Below are 25,158 nucleotides of genomic sequence, written 5' to 3'. Positions count from 1 at the left end.
AAATGTATTAATCCACAAAACATGGATTACTGAACTTGTAATCTTACTCAGAATCACATTTCAACTCTAAGGAATAAGTGAATCCGTCTGTGTATACTATCTGACACTCTTGAAGCATAAAAGTGAATAACAAACATTTCTTCTTACTGGAATGCGGTACAAATAATTTAACTATATGAAATATTCGTTAACTGCTTCTGACTGAAGACGACTCTGATTCACTCTTCACGAAATTAATTTCATACAAAGGATAGTGACGTAAATGTACTCATCTCTTAATACTGTTGTTGTCAGTCTAAAACATGTTGTATCCATGAAGAAAATCAGATAAATCCTCTTCATATCAGCATTTTTAATTGAATGTCATATTCCTTGTGCTTCAAGAGTGGAACGAACCTATATTTAATACTGATCTATTGAGTCAAACTTATGGGCCAAGGGGTCAGTAGACCTTAGCACATTACAGTCAGGTATTTTAACTCTTTAAACCTACTCCAGATCAACTGTTTCCTCACCAAAACTGCCCTGCCAATATACTTACTACCGAAGTCCGACAAACAAAAGAATATATCAGCCCCCTAAAGTTTCCCTAACATGTGGGTCGTAAAATTTATTGATAATTTCAATATCAGGTTTTAGTGATATAATAATTAACACGTATTTGTCACCCGATACTCTGGTATATTGGTTTAGATAATTTGAATAAAATATATAAGAAAATAATTAGGTCTAGATTCTTTGCAAACGTAAATTTTCTTGGTTTCGTAATAACTTAAAAACCATAACCTGAGATTACAAGATTATGTTATGTTATAAAATAGCGTGGAGAAGGGTTTTGTTTCAATTTCTTGTCAGATGGACACACAGGCTACACATTTTATGAGAAAAGAGTAGGAGTTATTATGACAATAAACACATTATTTTAATTTAATAAAACTCTTCTGTAATTGGACCAAAGAGTTTTAAAGTATTTATTCCATCGAGTAAATGGGTGCAAACTTTCACAACTGAATTAATTATACTTCTATCTTTTTACAAATATGCCGGAGTCATAAAGTACAATTGTATGCATTAGAATGTATTGACAATACAAGAATAATCTTAAGATAGACACAGCGCTTTGTGTTTGTTGTAGCAGTAAGTTCTGTAAATTGGTGTCACTTGTTAAAAATTATCTCCTAAATTGATATCTTTATTAGTCCTATCTTTTTTATTAATTTAACTGCCAGCTTCAGGGTAAATAAAGGGCACGAAACACACTTAGTCATGCTTAATAATAAACTTGTTCATTGTTAGAAACAACGAAAGTGACTTTCGAATATACCTAAAAAGATACATTTATCACTGTCACTGGAAAATTGTCGACCATTTATCTAAAGTAAACCTATTAAAGTACTGTATCTTTTGTGTGTATTCATTGCTACCAACTTTCTCTGTTCTACCTCGTTTCTGACTTATCTTCAGACACTGCACCGATCAACAGTCACAGAGCTCAACGCCGTTTGCCTGACATTGTTGGTTAACTTCCTCAGATCAGGTACGTTTCGTGTTATAAGTTCCTTGTTCTATTTTGCATGTTACGTACGAATGCAATACTGCTGTACAAGCTATCACTTAATTTATTTATATTTATTTTTATTTAGTGTTCTGTCTGACGACAGGTCCATATGAACAGGATCCTTCCATCCTTTTCAAGGACTGGGACCTGTTCATATACGTTCTTGGCAGATGATCCAGAAGTGGTTTGCCATTGCCTTCTTCTGTGTGTGAATGGAGTAATTGTTGGGATGCCACGGAGAAACCGCGGAAGCCCCCGGAGGAAAACTCCGTGTTGCCTAGACCACGGCCTTGCCCAACATAAGTTATAAATTCGGGCACCGCCGAGAATCGAACCCGAGACCCCAGGATTACAAGGCCAGCGTTCCAACCGCTATGCTCTTCATTTAATCTCATTAATTGATTGTATTTACTTAAGTCTGGACGGTTCAATATTTTTCTTCCTCAGGTCAAGAATATCGTTGTCGTACGTAAAAAAGTAGTAATCGCGTTGAAAAATTTAGCTGTTCAAATTCCTTCTGCGTGGCTTCGTAATGCATCTTTAAATGACAAATAACATTTCTTAAAAAGTGGAACCCAGTCGTTTAACTGGGTTCACTGAAACAGAAAGGGAGGTGATAATTTAGAATGACGTGATTGCCCAAGGGTTGTATTTTTTTCTGAACATTCTGTACAAAAACATGATAGCATAGGGATCTCTAAATCAAAACAAATTGGCACAAATACGTCTCTGCGATCGAGCAACGCTAGGACGGGGAAGATGCGAACATCGTAAGTGTAGACCGAGGGTATGACAATATGATTCTTTGTCAGGGGCAAGGCGCTTATCATGGGGTGGTAACAGATTGAGTACGATGATTAACAGGAAACAGATTACCTCAAAGGAAAACTTACTCAGTGCTTCAGCGCCATGACGGACCTTATTTTCCTATTTAGTGTGCTTTACTCCTTAGCCTGGAGTACCTCATCTTTTCTTAGGCCCAACTTTGTAACGAAAAAAGCTTTACAGTATCAAACCGTGTAACCATAAACTTTCTCCAGAAACAATTTTTTAAACATTTGACGGATATTCATCAAACTTGCCACTAGATTGAACGTCACTTTTCAACTTACAATTTCCTACCATCAAATTATATAAACTTAGACGCCGTGAAACAGCTGACATGGGAATGATATTAGCATGTGAATCTTTTGTTCTGTATTGCAGGTCTAAATTATAGTTCATATTAGAAACTGTTGTAACATTGTAAAGGAAATTATTTCTTGCACGATCTAAAACAATATTGCGGCCATGTAATATGTTGAACAAAACTACTGATTATTACTGATTTTTTTAAATTGTTATTATTATTATTTTATGGAAAAAAGCCCTCTTCTGGCACGTAGGCGTAATTGAGCTCTAAACACTGAACATACTCATAAAATAGCTTAATACTTTAAAGTACCCAGTCATTACCCATTCTGTAACTTGTTTGTTTCTGCTTCTTACACTTGTGTATCGCGAACTCCAGTGAGATGCTCAATATGGTAGCTACCAATCCAAATGCTAATACTGTAAATATTGGTGCTAATGACGTCATATCCATGGATATTAAAGGAGTTTCTTGCACTTCATTTCCGTGTTTTGTGACGTATAGAAGTTGTTGCAAGATTCCGTTACGTCTTAATTTAGTCAGACTGCAACAGTTTACACAGACATACATTCTCAAAAGTACCTGAACAACCAATAAAATACCCAACAAAACTGTGGTTAATGATAATGCCATCATCTTTTAATGAAATATGAAGGTTTTTGATGATGGTATTTTATAGCCTGTAAAAGTGGAATTTTGGACTTTTTCACAGTACATATTTCAATAATATTTCTATGTTTTGGAAGCTGGATCTTCTTCAGTCTTTATGTTGGAAGGGGGAAGGACAGAAACCCTAGCGCTTGGGCCCCTGTTTGAGGAATCCTTAATACTGGACATCTAGGGTTTTTATCTTTCCCATTTTACCGAAAGACGGAGGAAAATCCAGCTTCCAAAACACAGAAATATTATTGAAATATGCACTATGAACAAAGTCCAAAATACCACTTTTACAGGCTATAAAGCATCATCCTCAGAAACACAGATTTCATTAAAAGATGAAGATGATTCAACTTCCTAAACACAGAAATATTATTGAAATATATACGATGGACAAAGTAAAAATAAACACTTTTGTATATTGTACCTCATTAATGTAGTTTACATAATTACATTAGATACGTGCGAGAAATATACGTAAGTACTGACAGCAGAAAAATTATCCTATACTTCTCGATCGGTTTAATGAAAGATTACTAGATGCAGTGTAAAGTGAGATTGACGTCGCGGGATGGAAGGATTTATTTGTCTCTCTCCCGTTAAGTTGATAAAGATGTGCTTTTTGCGCACATAAGTTTGGTATTCCCTTAACGATAGCTCACCTGTATCTGAAGAGGCCTCGATAAGAACTGTTTCGAATCAGTGCTATGCTTTTTGTCACCGTTAAGAACGCCCCAGGAACGATGGTCAGCTCACATTTCAACTTATTCCGTTTGTCCTCCAGGAATTCCAAAAAGTGAATGTATACATACTTATGACTGGAACACACTCTTGTATATCCTTCCAAATGAGACATTGGTAGTGTATCTTTGTGCGGAGCGATGTGACTTAGATACAGCTGATTTATGACAGGGTCTTCCGTCGTCTGTAGGTGAATAATACGAGAAAACATTGATATGGAACGTCACCATTTCCTAATTAGTGGTTTACTAGTTATGACTACTATAGTTCGGTTATTCTGATCTGTCACAATTTTTGAAAATTTTGTTGGGGATTTAACCCACATCTTCAACATTATGTAATTTACATATGGAGCAATGTTTTGAAGGCTACATACAGGCAAATAGCAGTGTCCTCCAATTTATTATTTTTTTTAAGTAGAACATCACATAGAATACGTTCTTAATAATAAACTTAAAATGACGACAGTCAACACAACGTCAATACCAATATATTATCAACTTACTCAGCCTCTGGCTTCAACCCTCATGGTCATCAACACCTCGGTGTGCAAATACAGAAATGCCTCTACTGAATTAGTACATATATATTTTGGATTGGACAATTTTAAATAAGTCTTTTATCGTGTGGCGTATTAATATATAAGTAGATTTAGTGTCCTTTAATATTATGGGTAAAATGGATGTTAGTTATATTAAAATGATGAGATATGAACAATAAGGATCGAAATTGCATTAAATATCTAAGGTTGTGGTATATTATAAAGATAAGCAGAGACGTAGATTTTATTATTATTGTAGATAAAATAAACATTATCAAATTATGACGATATATTAAAATTAAGCTTTTGATGTCGTTTTAGCTTAAAAAACGTAAACGTTGACTCAGAATTATTTATGGGAATTCTATAATATCTCGATGTAAATGACTAGTCTTGGTACTAAGTAATTCGAAATGATGTAGCGTGTGACCTCCTTGAGGCAAGCAATTTGACTCGTAATTTTCAGTTTTAGTAGAAAATATATTGTTGTGTGTGACGGAATATTTTTCCTTTATAAATTTGCAAACCAGTATGTTTTCTCAAATTATAGGCTTCGGTTGTCATTTTTGGACGTATACTCCTTTACCCATGTCACATATTGTGTAGTTGTTTGTAAGTTAACCCATACGAACAAATGTGATTACCTCAAAAAATGACAGCAGAGATGAGAAGCGATGAACCCCAAGGGTAAACGTACCGTCCGCCAAGAACTCGCTGAAAGTACGGAATGGTAGCCTTGGGCGTCTCACTATCAAGTAGGACATCAGAGATGCTGAATAGGACGCTAGAAGAACCACCACTAGCAAGTCCGTCGAGACGCACACCACCATGATGGACGTGGTTGTGAGGCCCAGTTTCTCGCCTGAACAGCATCGGAGAAAACAAAATTTGAGATGGAACTGTGGATGAGGTGGACGGTGTAGGAACAGGCCTACTTTATTCTAGTACTTATTTTTATTTAAATGATTTAATTTAACAATAATTAAGTAAAAGTGAGTTTGAAATGGGATACTTATGCTTCTGACGTATTCAAAACAAAACTCTAAATTTGTTGACGTAGCGATAACCAGTTTGTGTTGTATTCGACATTTTTAAACCATGAAATCTGAATTAAGTTTCACTTTTATTAGTCAGTTCTATTTCTAAAATTTGACGAACGAGTTCGATTCCATGAAGGGGCATGATTTTCTTCGTGACCAACTCTGTGGCCCAAACAGTCATTACCGGAATTAAGTCTGTCGCAACGTGAAGCTAATCATTTACATGTATCTAGTTTCATCTCTACTCTCCCGATACAGATTTATGATATGTTGTTTCGGAACAGAAAAAAATATTTTATCTCCGAATTTCTTATTCTATATATCTAGTGAGTACTATAATATATGTACATACCTTGACCACAGAAGACGCTGAAGATGAAAAACAATGAATTGCAAATATTCTGTAAAAGTCCGTTTCTTCTAAACTCTGTGTTTCTATGACAGATTTGACATATAATACCGAGGCAGGTAGAAAGCAGGAGAATCGATGCAATTAAGGCAAACCAAAGAGGACAATTGAAAGGATAAAAAATGCTCAACCATGATAGCTCGAATTCGGTTGCCGCTTTGATGAACATGTATTTCCTGGAATAGAAATTGACACCGATTTGTATGTACTTTTATGAATTCATATTTTCTGTGTCTCGACATTGAGAAACCTCATGTCTGCTATTCGTTTTTACATATAGTACTAGGCCTATCATGAGCCGGGATAGCTCAGTCAGTATAGTGACTAGCTACGGGCTGGAAGACAGGGGTTCGATCCCCGACGGGGACAGAGGATTTTTCCTCTAGCCTCTGCGTCCAGACCGGCTCTGGGGCCCACCCAGCCTCCTATACAATGGGTACCGAGGTCCTTTCCCGGGGGTAAAGCCGGCCGGGGCGTGATGCTGACCACTCACCCCCATCTAGTGCCGAGGTCAAGGAAGAGAGGAGCTATACCTCCACTCACCCCAAACGCCTACATGGCGTATAGTGGGACAAACTTTACTTTTACTAGGCCTATCAAGACCCAAATTTTTACAGCCATACTCTGCTTTCGTATTCGACATATAAAATTGTATTACTTCATATGGTTTTTAAACATGACAAGGGAATAAAACAATTGGAGGTGTTTGACAGAACGAGTCTGAGGATGATAATTTGACGTGAGAGGATGTTGAAGAAAATCTTATAAAGAGGGACTTCATGTGTTTTACTCGTTGGAAAATTTTACTAGGTTACGATCTAATCGAGGATCAGGTGGGTGGGACAGATTTAACACTTAGGGAAATGTGATATTCATAAAAAATATTAGTCGAAGGGAAGAATCAGAAAAAACAAATTTATATACTTTCACGTTCTGTGGACATAAAATTAAACTTTATAGGGAAGAAAATAGTGATTTTTTGTAACTTCTTTGTCTATAATATAAATAAGTAACACATAAACTAATATAATTTAAAAGCGACAACTGAGAGTCATACATATGTATTTCTGTTGTTGCTTACGTCTAAATTCAAACCAACCATATTTTTGTATGGAAAAAGTGTGTGAATTTATTTAAGCAGTGTCCTAATCAAGTAAAATGTGTTCAAAATATATTTGGCTATGTACCAGACCGTTTACTCCAATGTATATTAAAATTATGAGCTAGTTTGTGGTATGTTCTGGAAAAAATCATTGTCTTATAATACTACACCTGTCAACCCATAGTGGCGATAATAAATCAACCACATTCCACCGTAATGATGTCATCGTCAGACTCTCTATCGAGGCGTCTGCCTCCCGTCTCTGCAAAATGCCCACAACGCCGTTCCAAGAACCGTTGTCAAGCAACACACCGTTTCCGTTTATTTCAGAGGGCAAATATTCGATTCTGATAACATACAGAACACAATATTGATAACTCCATCTGATGCCTAGTGATAAATATTGCTATTTTGAATTGAATGTAAATAAATAATATATTACAATTCTAATTAAAAATTACGGATTTTTGCTCAGTATCTCCTAAGAATAGCTTAAGTTCTAGAAAAAACTTAGAGAATCATAATCAAGAAGAATGATATGGGCTGGTCATGCATAGTAAATGAAAGAGGTGGGAAATTTGTATAATAATTCAGCCTCAAAATTTGAAGAGATTATATTAATTTGAAGACCGAACGATTATATTGAAATGAATATTAAATAAATAAAATACGGATTTGCCAATTTTTTATGGGCGACTGAGTCACTTACACGCTTTTTTAAGATAAAATCAACTTATATTCTTATTATGACGGAAGATCAAGAAAAATGTTTATAAATAAATTTCAAGCTTTCATCCTACGCCGTACGTATCGAAAAAAACTTCTAATCTGCTTGATAAATAAAAGTACTTACGTGAAGTTCATAACATTGGAGAGAATAACCCAAACTCGGTAAAAGAAATAGTCCCTTCCGCCACTATTAAAATTATCTTTCAATAATTTCTGTAAAAGAAGTTCCAAAATAAAATGTATTCTGTGCAAAAAAGACAGTCATTGCACAAAACGTCAGTTTCAGCTAAACGAACTGATTTACCTCACTAAACACAGTCCTGAATAGAAGTCCTTGAAGATTATTTCTCCTCTGATAAAAACTGAGAGTGGGCCAGTTAGGTCTCTCACGGTAAGTCCATTCACCAAAGCGATATGTCTGCAGGGGAAGTGAGGGGCTAACACGATACACTTCTGTCAGGACGACGACGTGGTCATCCGCCTCCTGGGCCACCAGGAACTCGCAGTCGAAAGGAATGTTAATGTTAGATAAGACCGTCCCAAGATGAGAATTCTTGTCCAGAAAAAGTAACCATATGGCGTACGATTGTCTTCCAATGTTTAGAAACTGAGATTAATTTAAGAAATATTATTGGCGTAGACTGGGCGTAGCTAGTTACTAATATATTGAACAAAATTTGAATTATAAACAACAGTACAATATATAATGTGTAGAAATGCAATTTTAAGGTAACTTGTTGAGATGAAAATAAAAGCAACTAACAAACGAACGAACTAATTAACTAACTAAATAACTAACTAACTAACTAACTACTACTACTACTACTACTACTACTACTACTACTACTACTACTACTACTACTACTATTAGTAGTACTATTAGAGTAATATCAAATTTTGGGTTCCGCTTAAATGTACCGATTTGATTGAAGTTTTATATTTTGCACTTGTGGATCGAATGACGTAAAGTGGTCGATTGTGCTGACATTCGAGGGTGTTAGTTGCCTTGAACAAAGCTGTTGCCTGTATATGTTTTCTTCTTAAGGACTTCAGATCATTAACAATTGCAGCAGTTCTCAGGAAACCTGAAAGAACATTTGTTAAATTTATTATTGGCTTAAATATAAATGTAATGATAAATTTACACCATTTTCTTCAAATATGAAATAATAATGTTTTCTAGTTTTATTCGTTTGCTAATATTGTGTTGAAAGATTCCGCTGAATTTGAATAAAACAAATTTCTTTCCTGCTTTTCTTTTTCGAGAGTATGACAGTGCAGTTTTAGTAACATACTAGCAATTAACTAACTAATGAGGGAAACCTTTGTAAATAGGAACGAAACAGTGATTAAAATCTAGTGTTTCATGTTGTCATTTACTTACCAGTTTGGAGATACGAAGCCCTGCTTTATTCTTCATTACGAGTTATGCATAAAACGTGAAAAATCAACTTACTGTTTTCTTCGTGTAATAAGAAGACGCAACCAGACCGGAAGTGACTTTGCACTGCTGTCAGGACCTCCACGAAATTGTGTGCCAGACAGCTCGCGAACAACAATGACAACATCAGTATGTTTAGGAACATTAGTCACAGAAGCTTCTCTGCAAGGAATCTTTAACACTTAGCGTATCTGATATACAACTCTAACAATTTTAAATCTTAATGTAATAGTAATCCAAGATCTACTACGTAAGAATTCTTCTTGAGAAGTATGTGCGCCTAGACTTTACTTCAAGCAGAGCTAACACTGACTACTTGACTACTGCAGTTCATTGGTGGGAGATACACATTTGTGGGGTACAATAACGAATCTGCGTAATTAATTTTACTGTAAATATAATTACTTTATGAAATGTTTATAACAAATTTAAACTTTAAATATCTTTCTATGTAAGCACAAGATGGAAGGATATTAAAATACCTGAGCCTGTTAAAAGAGAGAGGAGATAAGTACAGTTCTCTTCTGTGTGATGCACGCAAGTGAAAATGTTTATATCTAGTGACGGTAATAAATCATGAATCTTAGGCTGTATCACGTATCGATTAACCCAAACCTAAAATGCTGCATCATACAGCAGGCGTGTTCACATATGACAGAATCTCAGTGCAGATCTTGTTAATGCGTTTTGAAACCCTTCAACATGTTTGGATCAACAGACATTATCTTTTTTACGAACGGAAACTAGTCTACGATAACTTTCCCAAGGCCAATGGACTAGACTTTTCACAACACTAAACTTAACCCAGTTACTAGCGTGACAGACACACTCAGAAGTTTGTTTTATTGTTATAGTCCGTAAGAACACAGCAATCTGTTATGCAGGTCAATCATAAACAGAAGTACAAATAACGCAAGTGCTTCCTCACTATTTTATGCCTTCGAGCTGATTAATTAATTACTCTATGAAACTGGGTCCCAGTTGAAATGGTACAGTTACTCAGCCGGCTTAGATATTGCCTGCTATTTTGGAATACGAAGGAATAAAATTAGTCCGCCACTGGAATATTACCTGACATTGAGTAATATACTCTTTTTTACTCTTAAGTGTTCTCAGTTTCACGGTAACCACCAAGCTGTTAGATTACCCCTCGTCGGCTGTCCGCGAGTACTTATTGGAGATTCTAGCATCTGAATGCTCTGTCCTGCATCGACTACCTAAGGACGTCCCATGCCATGATAGCAAGGGATAATTTAATACGACATTCTGTAATTTACAAATGAATTCTTCTACGTGAATTCTGTATGCAGCTTTTTCAAGTAATAAAGTAACTAAGACTTAGTGCATTTCTCTCTGATGAATTTTAGTGCATTTATCCGCCGAAAATCTTACCAGACGTTGATTCCTTGATTGTTCAACAGCCTTAAAGACATTAAATCTTAAAAGTTATTTCCGACGGTCAGTGAATTAAACAAGACAGGATATTTGTGGTCCAAGGGAGTTCACGTATTTCGCATTCTTTTGTCACTGATACTGCACAAATACATGAATTCAGTTGTCTATAAAGCTTTTAAATAGCAACAGTATTGCACTTTATGGCTGTTTTCTGGGTTATAACGCAGTGTAGTCTGTTAGAAATTTAGGAATGTTTCAGAGGTCCTTGCTGCCTCCAGCATCAGAGCGCCATGTAAATTGAAGTTGCAAGCATATCTGAAACGCTGACAAACCTCTACCAGACTACACGGTGTTACAACTCAGAAGGTTGTCGTCCATAAAGCCCATGTTGTTTTGCATAGGACACTTTAGTTTCATTGTCAGACATTGCCCAAGAAATAATGATGTCCTCTATATCGGTAGAACACGTTCTTAACAGTGTTGATACATATATTGGAATTTACATTATTTGACTAATAAGATGAAGAAAGATAATTCCCAGTGCAGTCTGAATCATGTATGATATATTTTTAAAAACTTATTCATACAATAGAGGCCGTTAAAATCACACACCACAATCGAAGGTATCCAACTTTGCATCGTATTATGGTATTCCTATATAACAAGGAAAAAAGATTTCGTCAAATAAAATACAGTTTTATTATTACAATGCAGAATTAAATTTTGGGCGACATTTTTCAATCACCCACGAATATCTTCATACTCTGGGTTGCTGTTATGCGATTTCCCTGATTATGGAGGCAATAAGCACCTCTGAAATGTCAGTAAAATATACCAGACTACAAGGCGCAACAACCCAGAAGACAGACATCTTTAACGCGTCTGGAAATATGTGTATTCAGTATCGTATAATTTAACACGTTTCGTGTTACGCAAGTCTGTCTACGGAATGCATGTATTTTTCAAAAACCTTATATACTACAGAGGCAACAGTCAAGTGATATTTGACTTCGAATAAGTTTGTTGGAGACATTGATCAGTCCTATATTATAGACAAAACCATAAGTAAAGCTGTTTGGGGTAGCCTATTATGATTCCATGATAAATATGAGTAGAGTTCGTTTGCTAACTGCAATGAAGTAAATCTTTCGTGCAGTCATAGCAATCGCCAATTGCGGTATGTGATATAAATTGTTTGGCTTACACATGAACGCTATATTGTTGACAATGAATGACAATGTATGCATTTGTTTGAGTACTTGATTGCATTGCACCGCAAACATCAGGTTGAAGTTATTCTTTCGCACTGATATTATTTTCGATACTTTCAGGTTTTATAACGGCTTCAGCATGATAATATTACCTGTACTCTTCGTGGCAACGGTATGTTCAGCTCTCAGCGTAAATAATTTGGTGGATATTGTGATCGCAGTTAAACATTACTTTCGATCGGGCTGTGTCTGCCTTCTGAATGATGAGGGCAACGGTAAGTCCTGGGAATCTCATCTTATAACCAAAATATTTTTCTTTTATCAGTTCGTTTTACTGCAAACACCCTGATATTCTACTATGAGAAATATTCTTTAGTCAACACAAGGTTAAAACCATAATAACATTTCAGAAATCAATTTAAATCACAGTATTTTAGTGAATTCAGTATAATATGAATAATTGTCAGTGGCTATATATTCTATAATTATACAGTTATGCCTATTACAATTACTATCTAGAACAAATGCTTCCCTTGTGTAAGAGACGTTTCAGTTTTAAGACAGCAGCACCATCTACCAGCATATTTCCTAAGATCACGCCATATTCATGGCCACACTTTTAGGAAGTGTAAAGAAATCAATTCAGTCATTAAGCTGAATAAACAGCATGATTAGCAAATAAATATTTATTACTCTGCGCCAACAATAACAACATTTACAAAACAGAGGGAAATTCACTAGTGGCAAAACATTTGTGAAAACTATACTTCGAGAATATGAACAACAACACAGAAAGTAATTGTTTTTAAAGCAAAATATTCAATCCACTCCATAAAAATGCATAATTCAGTAGAATTAAGATTTTAAGTGTTTTGAGTAATTATTCCATAAAATTCAGAGAATTTCTTGACTGTCTCAGATGTTTGCTTTTCAAGAAGGATTCTGCGTTATTATTCCACTCTCCGTGTATTATTTTAAATATTAACTTCTGCTCTCAGTACTCATGTAGCTCTTGAAGACAAATCTCACTGCTCTACGTAGGTACTAGTACTGTATAGTTGTAAATTCCCTGGAATCATACGATTGCCCTAATTTGTACTGCTTTCACATGTCCTGTAATCTCAGAATTAATTGAAATACAAGAACATATTTCGTCCCTTACCAAGGTGTACACGTTTAAACTTCATTACAGACCTACGAGCACGTTGTAATTTCTGTGAATTTCAAAGCAGTTCACTATAAAGTGATTTCTCATGGTGTTTGCAGAACTGCGACAACATGTGACATCGAAAGTAATTGTGAATGGGCTGATGGAATCTCAAGTGTCAGTAGTTACCTTGTACAAGTCCAACCTACTTGAGTCTCTGTACGCACTACATTGCCGACAGAACAGGCCATTATACGTGTTTCCTTACGGTGAACAAATGAGTAGAAATTCTTTGTCTCAGGTAAGACCAAAAACAAGCCTGACCTTTACAAATTAAGAACAACTTACGTGACAACGTACAGTGACAGAAATTAACATATCTTAAGCAGAGGTCTTGTTATAAACGATTATATACATATCTATAATCAGATGTTTTGAATTGCTGCCTCTTTAAGGTCTCAGAACTAAATTCACACATTGCATTCAGCCTCAGTTTAGATTTAATATTATCACCAGGTATTGGAGTTACTTATGATGCCTCAGACATTTTATGAGTAAATATTTTTAAGATTCTAGCGGCTGTGAACACTAAGATGGCTGTCTTCCGGGTTGTTGCGCCGTACATTCTGCTAGGCGTTTACCAGCATTACAGAGATCCTTGCTGCCTCCATTATCAGGGCGATGAAAACTTAGCGCCCTGATGGTGGAGGCGGCAGTGACCTCTGAAACGTTAGCAAACTTTACCAGACCACAAGGTGCTACAACCCATAAGACAGCCATATTTATTTTATGAATACTTACACATATGACTGCGATAGAAGAAAGTAACGAATTTTTTTAGAGACAACTAGAGTAGCCTTTTAATAAAGTTATCAGTGACAACACTTTCTTGCACAATTAAATAAAATACTGTCTCATACCATAAATAAATGTCTGAAGGATAGAGTAGTAAAGCATATGTAACAAGTTACGGAGGAAAACTGCCTTACTTGATACTAACCACGTAAATGTGCATATTCTTTCATTGTACTTTGAAAAGCACGCTTTTGTTAACAATTTTCTATTTGCAATAAAAGAGCAGACTGAAAGAGGTACAGTGATATAAGTGCACACAGAAAGAACATGATGAAATATCAGTACATAAAAACGAAAAATATCTACTCGTTAGATTTCCACAAAGGTGCGCATGTCGAAAGCCACGTGGCTGCTCTTCGTGGACACAAAACTTCTTTTGGAAGAAGTATTCCTCGATATAAACATTCCCTTCGACTGCGAGTTCCTGGTGGTTCAGGAGGAAGGAGACAACGCCGCTCTATTGACCGAAGTGTACCGAGTCAAATCCGCACTTCCCCTGCAAACACGTTTTTTCGGCACGTGGACTTCCCGTGATGGCCTCACGTGGCCAAACCTAAGCCTTTATCAGAGGAGAGACAGCCTACAAGGGATTGCTCTGAAGACAGCGTTTCTGAGAGTGAGTATTTATAGTCGCTTGATATTATACTCACGAATGATTCACTACAGTACTCATAATTATTTTCATGTTAGCGTAGTGCATGACCGGTCAAAGTTGACGCAAAAGAAGCTTTTTGTGTTGAACAGTATTGCATCATTAACTTCGTAAATCACGTTATCTAAGGCGAAATGACACCCAACATTGTCTTATGGACAGGAGTTGCGATTTATAAATTACCAACCCAGCTGTCAATTTGACCCAACTTTTCCCAAATGTAGAATCGCGGCACGCTGTAAGGTAGTAAAACTTCATTCTAGATCTAATGGTTTACATTTCTTATAAATTGGGATGAAACTTTCATTAATTACAAACATGCAATTAACAGAAAACGTAATTAATACATATCATCAAGGTTTGTTAATAACTTTTAAGTAACTGTTACGGGTTGGGGGAAGTAAGCTTAAAATTATTTACTCGCATAAAAAGCGCCCCAGTCTAAAATAAATTTGGAAACTGTTTAGTTAACAGAACAGCAATAACAGTTACTATCACTGTGCCATTAACGAATTTATAGCAGGATCTGGTAACAGAAACTTTTCTGCTAGAAAGAAACATCGATTCAGATGTTCTGCTATTAGAAATGTGGTCTTTGCACTTGTGCCCACTAACACACGCACATAAAAACTCTGCTTGGGTACGTCGCATGCTAAAGTGTCCTACGTCACACAGATGAATCTGAAAACTACCCCCACGAAGCAGCGTCCTTCTTGTGAAGCTAAAGGTCGCTCAGCTGGTTAAAAATTCCCCGATTTTTATAGATTCTGAAGGGTCAATGCGGTGTTCACAAAAGTTAGGCCACTGGACTCACATTAACCAGTTGATTCCAGTCCAGATCCTCGTAACCTAGATAAATAATTTTAATATTATCCTCCCCAGATGCAGAGCGTCAATTTTAATTGCGTTAGCACAATTTGTAATGATTTCAAAGCTAGTATTAATCCTGCACTTGCCCGAGAGCATAAAGAATGACCTATGATGTCGTATTCTTTAGACCTTCTATAATTGTAGACTTCATACTTTTCAGCCAAACAACAAAGCCGAAATGTTTGAGCTGGATGGGCCTTCAGGTTTTCTCGGCGAGTTGTGGCATCTCCTAGAAAAGGAATTAAACTTCACGTAAGGCAGATATTAACATGTGTATCTCTATTTGAAAGTGTATTTGAAGATAGCTGTCTTCTGCGTTGTAGCGCCGTGTAAATTTGTAGAAGTTTATCGTTTTACAGGCCGTTCGTTAACTTCTGTCAAATTACACGGCCTTATATACCAGAAGACAGTTATCTTTATGCTCACCGCTGTGAGAATCTCAAATCATACTGTAATATTTAATATTATATTTAAAATACAAAGAAAAATTTAACTGGCATGACGAACAATCTGTTTTGGGTTACAGGAATTTATTTAAGTTATATCCATCGTGGAAAATTTTCCTGTGACGTTTATATTTCTGTACACATTCACTATTTTAAGCCCTTCATTCTATTCTGTACATGCGTTAATTATAAATGCTGATTTTATATTTCTTCTTTCTTAGAAAATTCCAAATTATATCAAAATACAGATTTATCAGCCTACTCACGCTTTAAAACAGCTGGGTTGGAAGTACAATATATTACAAACACCACGACTGGATGCAGAAAATGCAAAGAGCATAACAGTTACTTTGTGTATTAAAGAAGGCTGTTCTATTGAGTATTACAATTCATGCTAAATTTAATTCATATTATTGTTTAGAGTTTCATAACTACGTGTAACAAAATTTACTGGTGGGGATGAGAATGTTACCATGTAGTTTTGTAGAAACTGACATTTCGATGACTCATTTCTAACAGACTACACGACGGAACATCCCACAAAACAGTCGTGTTCGTTAAAACTTTACATGTAAGATTTGAGGTTTTCACAGCGGTGAGTATGAAGATTTCTGTCTTCTTGGTTGTTGCGCTGTGTAGTCTGGTCGATGTTAACCAACGTTTCAGAGGTCATACTGTCTCCGTTATCAGGACGGAGGCAGTATGACCTCTGAAACGTTGGTTAACATCGACCAGACTACACAGCGCAACAACCCAGGAGACAGAAATCTTCAAAACTTTACATCTTGCTACATGCTGGTATCTAGAAGGGGATAAAAACTCAGCTTAAGCAAAGACCATTTCTGTTTGTGCAGTACGGATTATCATTTCCCAGACGATGAAAACACTAGCGGTTCCAAATTACCGAACGGCACTTGGACTGGAGCGTTTGGATTGTTCCAGAGGAATGAAGTGGATGTGACCAATATAGCACTTTGCATGGGATCTATGAGGATGGACGTTTTGGATTTTACGGTTCCAATATTGGAAATTAGGTAACTCTGCCTCAAGTACTACGACCAAGTTTACAGTGGTCGCGCGGTATTTTGCTCAGAACAATGATAATATAGTGATGCAGGGAAGCTGACTTCTCTCTAGACAAATCATGGAAATTTCTTGTTCTCTGCTGGATGGAACGAAAAGCAGTCTGCGCTAAGGATATAGCATCCACATTAATTCAGCTGTCTTTTACAACTGGTCCCTTTTAGGATACTCCTCGATAGGAATATTAAAATAAGTGTAAGGTAAGGAAACGAAGAAAATGAAACTGGGATCGAGAGTTCGAAAGTTTTTCGGGGCTATAATGCAGGTCTACGTTTGTTGTGTTGTTTTTTTCTTTGTATTAGGTAGTCCTTTTCGCCATCAAGGGAATTCTACAGATTATACAAAAGATAAAGTGAAAGTATATTTACAGGTTTTTTGTCTAGGCAGTTTTACGGAATGTTGATTTCTTCCCATCTTTTACAGGAGTTACGTGTTAATTCGGACGCCTAGTACTTACGACTTCAAATGGAATATGTTTCGGTCATTTTCTCCAAGACTTTGGATTGCTGTTGGATTTGCTATGGCACTGCTTTCAGCATGCATTTCATCTATGAACCTACTGGCTCTTCGGCACGGACTTCGGGACGACGGGGATTATAACATTACAAAAGCAGTGTTAATTGTCTTTGGTGCATTTTGTCAGAAAGGTACCATAACTTGTAGATGATTATAAAGTACCAATACACAGGTACTGCTACAGATTTATAGCTTTTGAGACTTTCGGGGCGAGGACAATCAATAACATCTTCTCGGGCAATCAGCCACGTTAACTGGTTACCGTAGTAAACCGACGTTTCGGGAACCAACTCTTTCCCCATCATTAGGGTTCTGATGGAATAGGACCTCGGTTCTATTTTGTTGGTTTTCGGAAGCCTCGAGGTAATGTTGATTTGCCGATACCCCACAAGAAATACTTTACATTTTAATGTCTACAGAAACATTCTGATCTGACTGCTGTGTCCTCTGCCAGGAGATAACGTCAGTCCCAGGACATACGCAATGCGACTATCATTCGTGACGTTGTACGCCTCTTCGTTGTTGCTGTTCTCCTACTACTCTGCAGCCTTCATCACAGATCTGACTCTCCAAGAACCTACATTGCCGTTTACTAACTTCAAGGAACTCCAGCAGGACGGGTCCTATACGCTCGGCATGATGCGAAAATCTTCTCAAATGGATTATTTCAAAGTAAGACGTCTCATTATTCGGTGTACGACGAAATACGCAAGGGAAAAATGAAAAATGCTCACAAAATCTGTGTTGGAAAACCTTAAAAAAAATCACTCAGAGTACCTAGGCGTAGAATGGTGGATAACTAAAATGGATCTTTGGTTGGGATAATGTGGACTGGAGTCATCTTTCTCAGGACATTGGCCGATGACGGACTGCTCTGAACATGGCAATAAACCTTTGGATTTCGTAAAAGGGAGCTAATTTCTTGACTGGTTGAGAGTAGTATCAGCTTCCGAAGAAGGATTTGCGCCATGAATTTAAGATGTCACTTTATATGTATGCTTATTTGTAAAGGGAAATAATGTCATGGTCGAGTCACATTCCTGCTTAATGTTTGGGGGGGGGGGGGTCCCTACGTTCCAGTCTCGACAAGTAGACCGTCCATCCTAATTGTGGTTCCTCGTTTCATTTTTTAGTTCTGCAAGCAAATACCACGGTACGACCTTGAACTAGGTAATGAATTTTTCTTTCCGATTCCTTTTCAATTCATTGTTCTTTCTATCATTCGACACTAGTCCGTTTTGTGAGAGCTATTGATATCGTTAAGCTAAAACAAATAAACGAAAAACACAAGAGTTGCGGTGTAATATTATTGTCATGTAAAACCAGCATGTTAAGAGGGAAATAATTAATATCAATTACAAATAAAAATGAAAAAAAAGGTACGATGAGATTTGCTTCCCGTTAACGTTTCACTACTTGCATGCGGCACTCATCAAAGTAATAAAACTGTGCACAAAATTGCATCGAGATATCTCGAAGAAAGACATACGTTGGAAGATCTACATGTAGATGAGATGAAAGTTTTCAAAAATCATAAGAAACAGTGCATGAATGTTTGGCCCAGATTATGCTGGCCCAGATGATAAATAATCCTATATTAAACCTCCAGATTTTATAAAGTATCTTAATCTGTACCGTCACATTATGAGTGACCATCCACTTTTCAAGGCAGACGCTTTACCTCGAAACGATATCGATACTACAGTGGTTTCAAAACAACGCGAAATGTATGTTTCAGGATTCTAGTGTAAAACTTCTCAAAAACATCTACAGGAAGTTAATCGCTCCACACGAGTCCTCGCTTATCTTCAGCGACGTGGAGGGACTGCAACGTCTGTGCTATGATAAAAAGTACGCGCACATGACGTCAGACTACAACTTGCTAAGGGAAGGCTACGCTCCGAACTGCAGAATATCTAAGATAACCGACGCGTTCATCCGTGGACTCTTAGCCATCCCTATGGCAAAGAGAAGCCCTTACTTAGGAATATTTAACTATAAGTAAGTGCCTTACCAGTCCTCTTTTTGAACTGTAGCGTTCAAGTGTGTGTTTAAAAGTCGTCAGTGACAGATTCTATTAACTCCTACACTATTTATAAAGTCTTTGCATATCAATCACAATACATTTCGACCTAGAATACTTCCAGTTTGCTTACAAACAGCTGCTATGCTTTGTACAATGTGTACATTGATAAGGTTGAAAGCGACCATCACTTCCCGGCTCCCAGAAGGAACTCCTTTTAGAGATGGAAAGGTAATTTTACTGTTTTTATGGAGCGATATCTAATTCGTATCAGAAAACCCCGATAGCGCTTGACGATGAGTTAGACAGTTCCAGCCGGAAGCCGAGAAGTGACAGATACGTTCAACTTTGTCTGTGAACACAACTATTTAAGTAACTTTTAAACCTCTTCTATTCAAACAATCTTAAGATGACCTTGAACTAAATGTGTTATGATTGATATATATCGTAATTTCTATAGTTTGTAATAAAATATAGCAATTATTTCTTTCTACACGGTCTGATAACAACGAAAAGAAACATTGAATTAAATATTATGCTCCTATAAGGTACCTCTGGTTTCCGATCGAAAACAAATAAATTTATGTTATCAATAGTTGTTTTAAATTGTCCCAAGATCTCTGTGTAAAAACGTATTAAAACACATTCTAAGTTTTATTTACAAAAAATGCAGCCATTATTAATTATAGGAATTCGACATCATTCAGATCACTCCTCTGTAATTTATTGATACGCCTTATTTCAATAATGTTAAATCAACATGGAACTCTTATTTTTCTGAGTTCAAAATGTTTTCAGGTCACATTGTCATGCTACTGTTACAGATTGCAAACGATGCGGCGAGTAGGAATTCTGAAAGGAATATACAATCATTTCTCCCGTAAGCTGCGATACGCTGAAGATGATACTAAACTGTTTGTGGACCTACACGACACAACCCCGCTCTTCATTATCTTGGCTACCGGAATCCTATTCTCCTTAACCATATTTATAGGTTTTAAATATGGATCACGTTGCCATATTCTATCGTATTACATAAACCGTCACCAAATTGCATGCTTAAAGGTCATAGAAAAATCATACAATGTTGCAACACAAACAGTGGAGCCCAGGAGAGTGAAGATAGCTCGGAATTCTCAGCGTAGCAACTCTGTACTGGTGGCTTAGCGCCTCGCGGTAAGGAGGAGGTGAGGTTTTTCCGTAGCCTTGAAGCATACAAAAATTCATCTGCCATGTAAGGACATTTTTACCTTTCCGAAAGCTTGCAGTTTACACCCACATGCCATAGCTTAGCTTGTGGGAGTTAATATGAATTAAACATGACTTTGAGAGAGAAGACGTTTGTGTTGATCACAGCATCCTAAAGTCCAAATTGTGGCGTGTGATGCACTTCTTAAAAACTGGGTTAGCGAGTTCAAATCTTGCTCGTAATACGATTATAAATGTAATGTCTGTGAAATAATAAAAGTATTTCAACAAGCAACACGACTCAAACAAAAATATGATGTTGCAGGAAGTTAGATGTCGGCCACGGAAGCTGAACGAAAAAGTAGTACAGAATTAGTTCTCAATTCTAACAAACAAACGAGCAAAATCTAGGAAAACTAAAAAATGTAATACGATTGTGTATCGTTTAATGCTTGTATTATATTATTATACCTTGTTTAAGAATTAACGCAAAATGAATTGTGGGGCATTTCGACGAACAAAAATTGGCAAAAAATTTAAATGTTTTTTTTAATCAAGCAAGACTGTTCCTAATTTTCGGCATACTACAGACCTCTTGTTCCTTATATCACAGACGCTACAGGGTATAATTCTAGTACTAAATTAAACATATACAGAAACAGCATTATATTACTCCAAAACTAGCCAAGTGCCTCGTCAGAGATCAAGCCCCTAATTAAGGACCAAAGGTATGGTAATATGTTGTTTGATTAGGGCAATAAACATGTTTAATATTTAATAATTTACTAATTTCCCCCACATTTCCACATGGCATGGTGTTTAGTTAAGTACCACTTACAACTCTGAATTTACTTTTACTCGATTAACGCCTCTTTAATTTGTCGTACATGTTATAATCAAACTAGTTTCCACGAGAACATGATTAACAGAGAAAGAACTGAAAATATTCTGAATTTCAAGGTAACACGGAATGAGAGTCGCGTTTATTTGTAGATACGCGTGTTGCGATTAAATAGAAACGCATGTCTAATTAAAAATGTTAATATTAATATGAATTTATTGTTACATTTAATCATACACTGCAGTGGTTTTAACACAAACAACTTCTTAGAGATGTTTTACGTGAAGCAACAAATTCGTTTGGATTCGTCTACTTGTTACATTATGACAACTTACAGGGACACATTTTAACAAGATGTTAGTAACGGATGAAGATCTGTAGCCAGATCACTTCCTCGCGAAAAAAAATTGCAATATCCGTCTTGATTTTTCCAGTCCTTATTTAAAATGACACACAACGTTTTATTATGAAAAATTCTCTTTGCCTAGCGAATTCATTACAGCATAGAAACATGTCAGTAGCCCTTCTTAATAGCTTCAGTTTTGAATCACGATAGAATAACACTTAGAGCAGCATTATTTTATTTTAATAGTATTCACATCTGGTCGACTTACTGTGACTTACGCATGGAGGTGACAACGACATCTTCAAATTTATGGAACAAATTTACTTTAATAATTAAAAGAGAATACACGCACAGAAATACGACTGTTGTGAAATTATAAATATTGTTATAAACCACTCGTTTAAAGGCTGTCTGAAGCAGCAAGGGAAATCAATATTTACACAACAGCAATTTCCACACATATTTAATGCAGGTAATTAAGAACTTAATAGTGTTCAATTCTATTTGACGGACGCCTGTGTCAATAATGGCAACCGTTCTGGGTTTTGACACCTGGTAGAAAATAAATTAAACATTGTCATGAAAGTAAAGTACTGCTTGTCCATTTTTGAATAATGTGTAATCTACCAAATTGCTTTGCTTGTACATTATATTATTAACCATTACCTGACCAAATGCATGTTTTATTCTAAGTATAAGAGCAGGATGACAAGAAAATAGCGTTGGAAGAAAACTGAAAAGTTCTGAAAAATCATTTCTCGTAAGTATTCCAGATTTAGTGGTTTGAATTTCGACACGAATTAGCTGAAGTGTGTACGCCTAGTTGGAAAAGGGTAGTGTTATAAATCTGGAAACAAATTTTTCCTCTTTCTTATAATCCATAATTAATCATAATTTCTCAAATATTTTATAATATTCTTCAATTTTTATATAGTAGGTCTTATAACTATTGCTTATTTAACTGACTCACTGGCATCCGTCAATTTCTAGGACATCCAATGCCTCACATCAATCACTTTCTGAGCGACAGATCTGTCAAGTGTTCTCATTGCCATGGTTTTCTTCAAGTGGTGTATTGATTCATTATTGTAGACCAATATGTTCTTACTTTTATTAGAAATGGTTTTCTGTTACATAATCCCATTAAATAATCTCTTCTACTATTCTTATAGGTACTGTAGTGTTTTATATACTATATATTTGCGTATAATATATTTTATTTATTAATCTAAGTTTCAAGAGCACAATAAAACTAGTACTGGCTTGACGTTATAACATTTTAATAATATATTCATTCCTCTCTTAACAAAGCTTCTACCAGTGATATCATTAATATAATTAAACGATTATATTTTTGTTAAATTGTATTTTATTGCACGTTATAAATACAAAGTAGTTAGTCGCTGACTGCTGGCCAAATAAGACAAAATTTAGTTTCAGAAAAGCGCATACGAGATTAACCATGGACGAAGTTACAATAAAGTATGTTTTCTCCCAATACATGGGTCGTCCACTATCAATACCTATTCCTTGGTGGTCTACACGAGGGCCCTCCGAACTTTTTACAAGTACGTCACATGTCCAATGTCAGCTGGCCGGATTATCAAGGCCGATATCTTAAATATTGACACCCAGTAGAGAAACGATTGTAGACTATTTTCGTGTTAAGAAAGTGGAAATTATTTCCTTAAATAATTTTTCCCATAAGGATCCGGTCCATGGGCCTTTCTTTGGACAATCCTGCCCTATGTGCATCTATCACCGACCCTGTAAACAGCGTGGTGTTTTCTAAGCGGTACGGGCGTAAGAAAAGCTGTTCAGAATATTCCGATAATTTATTTTTAAAATGAAGCACCTTCTCCGATTGTCCTTTATTAAATTTCACGTTTTGGTGCCATGATTTTGTAAAGGCTCTGGAGGGAATGATTTTAATCTTTGTAAAAGTACTTTGGCAGAGAGTACGATATTGGTCGTTCAGAGAACATGACACAAAGGAATTTTTTTCGTTTGATTTTCAACAATATGTGAAGATAAACAAGCTTGTAGTTGACTGAAGGGCCCTTATGCTCCTTATTATCGTTTAGAGATAACTGAACATAAATGCTCGAATGTTTCATTGTAAAAGAGTCACTAGTGACGTAAATTGCCTTTTCGAAGTTTAAAGCCAATTCTTGAACCTGACGAAAGCAACGCACTGAGTGGCAGAAAGGAGCCATATTCTGTGTGCACGTGAGAATTTATGAAATGGAAGTTTCTGTTGTAGTCTATGTTGTTCAAGACTTGATGTTGGAACTTTAAAAGTTAGTACACTAATTAATGGTAAGTTCAACATGTCACTTAATACTGTCACTATTTTTAGATGCTAGAATAAAGCAACAAACAATAAAGTGTTTTGCTAGGTGATTCGTTCTATTCTTACAGAAGGAAGTTTTCAAATATCTCTCAAGACACGGTTGCTCACGTGGTTAAGGCATAGTCTGAAGTGTCTTGTTAAGGGATAACAACCCCTTAAGGCAAAAGTAGTTAAAGCAGATGATCAGCAATCCATCAAGAATTAAGGAAGATAGAGGAAATACTGCAAAAATGTCACAAATTTTTAAGATTAACTTATTGCTACTGTTAATGGTAGCACATTGTATTAGTATGGATACTAGTAACGTGGTGGAAATTGTATCACAAGTGAAGAAACACTTCCGTTCTATATTTGTCTACTTGCTACATTATGAAGAAGAATGTAAGTTTTGTTCTGTATTTGATAACTAAAAGAAATTTAAACGCCAATATTATCTACTCATATGTAATATAAATATGTTTTATAAGCGAAAAATAATTAATTTGCTTAAAGAGTAAATAATTTAACTCACAAGTATTTCATATTTAAAAACAAAGCTAATATTTATTTTTGTTCTTAAAAATCAAAATTTCGTTCAGAATTTTACTTTTAACTTATGTTAGGCCTAAATAAATTTTTGGAATGATTATATTAATCTGAATGGGTGACTTATTCGTTTAAAAGGAAATTACAATTTTTTATTTTAAAGCACTGTTTAAAACTGTTAAGTCTCATATCTGACTAAACTATTTACGCGGCAGATATCGTTTCTTGAACATTCGAAATCTGTGAAGCACCAATTTCGTTAACACATTTATAGAACCCACCATTACATTCAGTTATAACCTGCAATCATCCACATCTTTATACGAGTTTACGCTAATATCCATTTTAATAACATAC

General features: G+C 36.0%; 2 protein-coding genes across 2 annotated transcripts; one reads left to right on the top strand and one right to left on the bottom strand.

Moving 5' to 3' along the window:
- Window positions 1-1,448: 1,448 nt before the first annotated feature.
- LOC147875070 (putative glutamate receptor) lies at window positions 1,449-21,845 on the top strand. Its single transcript, XM_087349597.1, has 10 exons — window positions 1,449-1,537; window positions 12,077-12,231; window positions 13,223-13,404; window positions 14,272-14,574; window positions 15,641-15,732; window positions 16,781-16,960; window positions 17,433-17,656; window positions 17,980-18,197; window positions 19,264-19,526; window positions 20,373-21,845. The coding sequence occupies exons 2-10, from the start codon at window positions 12,096-12,098 to the stop codon at window positions 20,713-20,715; spliced, it is 1,941 nt and encodes a 646-aa protein (XP_087205723.1). The 5' UTR covers window positions 1,449-1,537; window positions 12,077-12,095; the 3' UTR covers window positions 20,716-21,845.
- LOC110832175 (glutamate receptor) lies at window positions 1,701-8,988 on the bottom strand. The gene is made up of 8 exons (XM_022068963.2): window positions 8,828-8,988; window positions 8,214-8,408; window positions 8,034-8,122; window positions 7,351-7,527; window positions 6,022-6,254; window positions 5,274-5,491; window positions 4,010-4,272; window positions 1,701-3,234 (listed from the first exon to the last, which is right to left on the bottom strand). The coding sequence occupies exons 3-8, from the start codon at window positions 8,042-8,044 to the stop codon at window positions 2,994-2,996; spliced, it is 1,143 nt and encodes a 380-aa protein (XP_021924655.1). The 5' UTR covers window positions 8,045-8,122; window positions 8,214-8,408; window positions 8,828-8,988; the 3' UTR covers window positions 1,701-2,993.
- Window positions 21,846-25,158: the final 3,313 nt, after the last annotated feature.

This window comes from Zootermopsis nevadensis, unplaced genomic scaffold (genome assembly GCF_977971745.1).
Source record: "Zootermopsis nevadensis isolate Lab colony 2312 unplaced genomic scaffold, Znev_1.0 Znev_ptg000002l, whole genome shotgun sequence".
NCBI lineage: Eukaryota > Metazoa > Arthropoda > Insecta > Blattodea > Termopsidae > Zootermopsis > Zootermopsis nevadensis.
The sequence above is the reverse complement of the archived record's forward strand: the minus strand, read 5'-3'. Positions and strand labels throughout refer to the sequence as shown.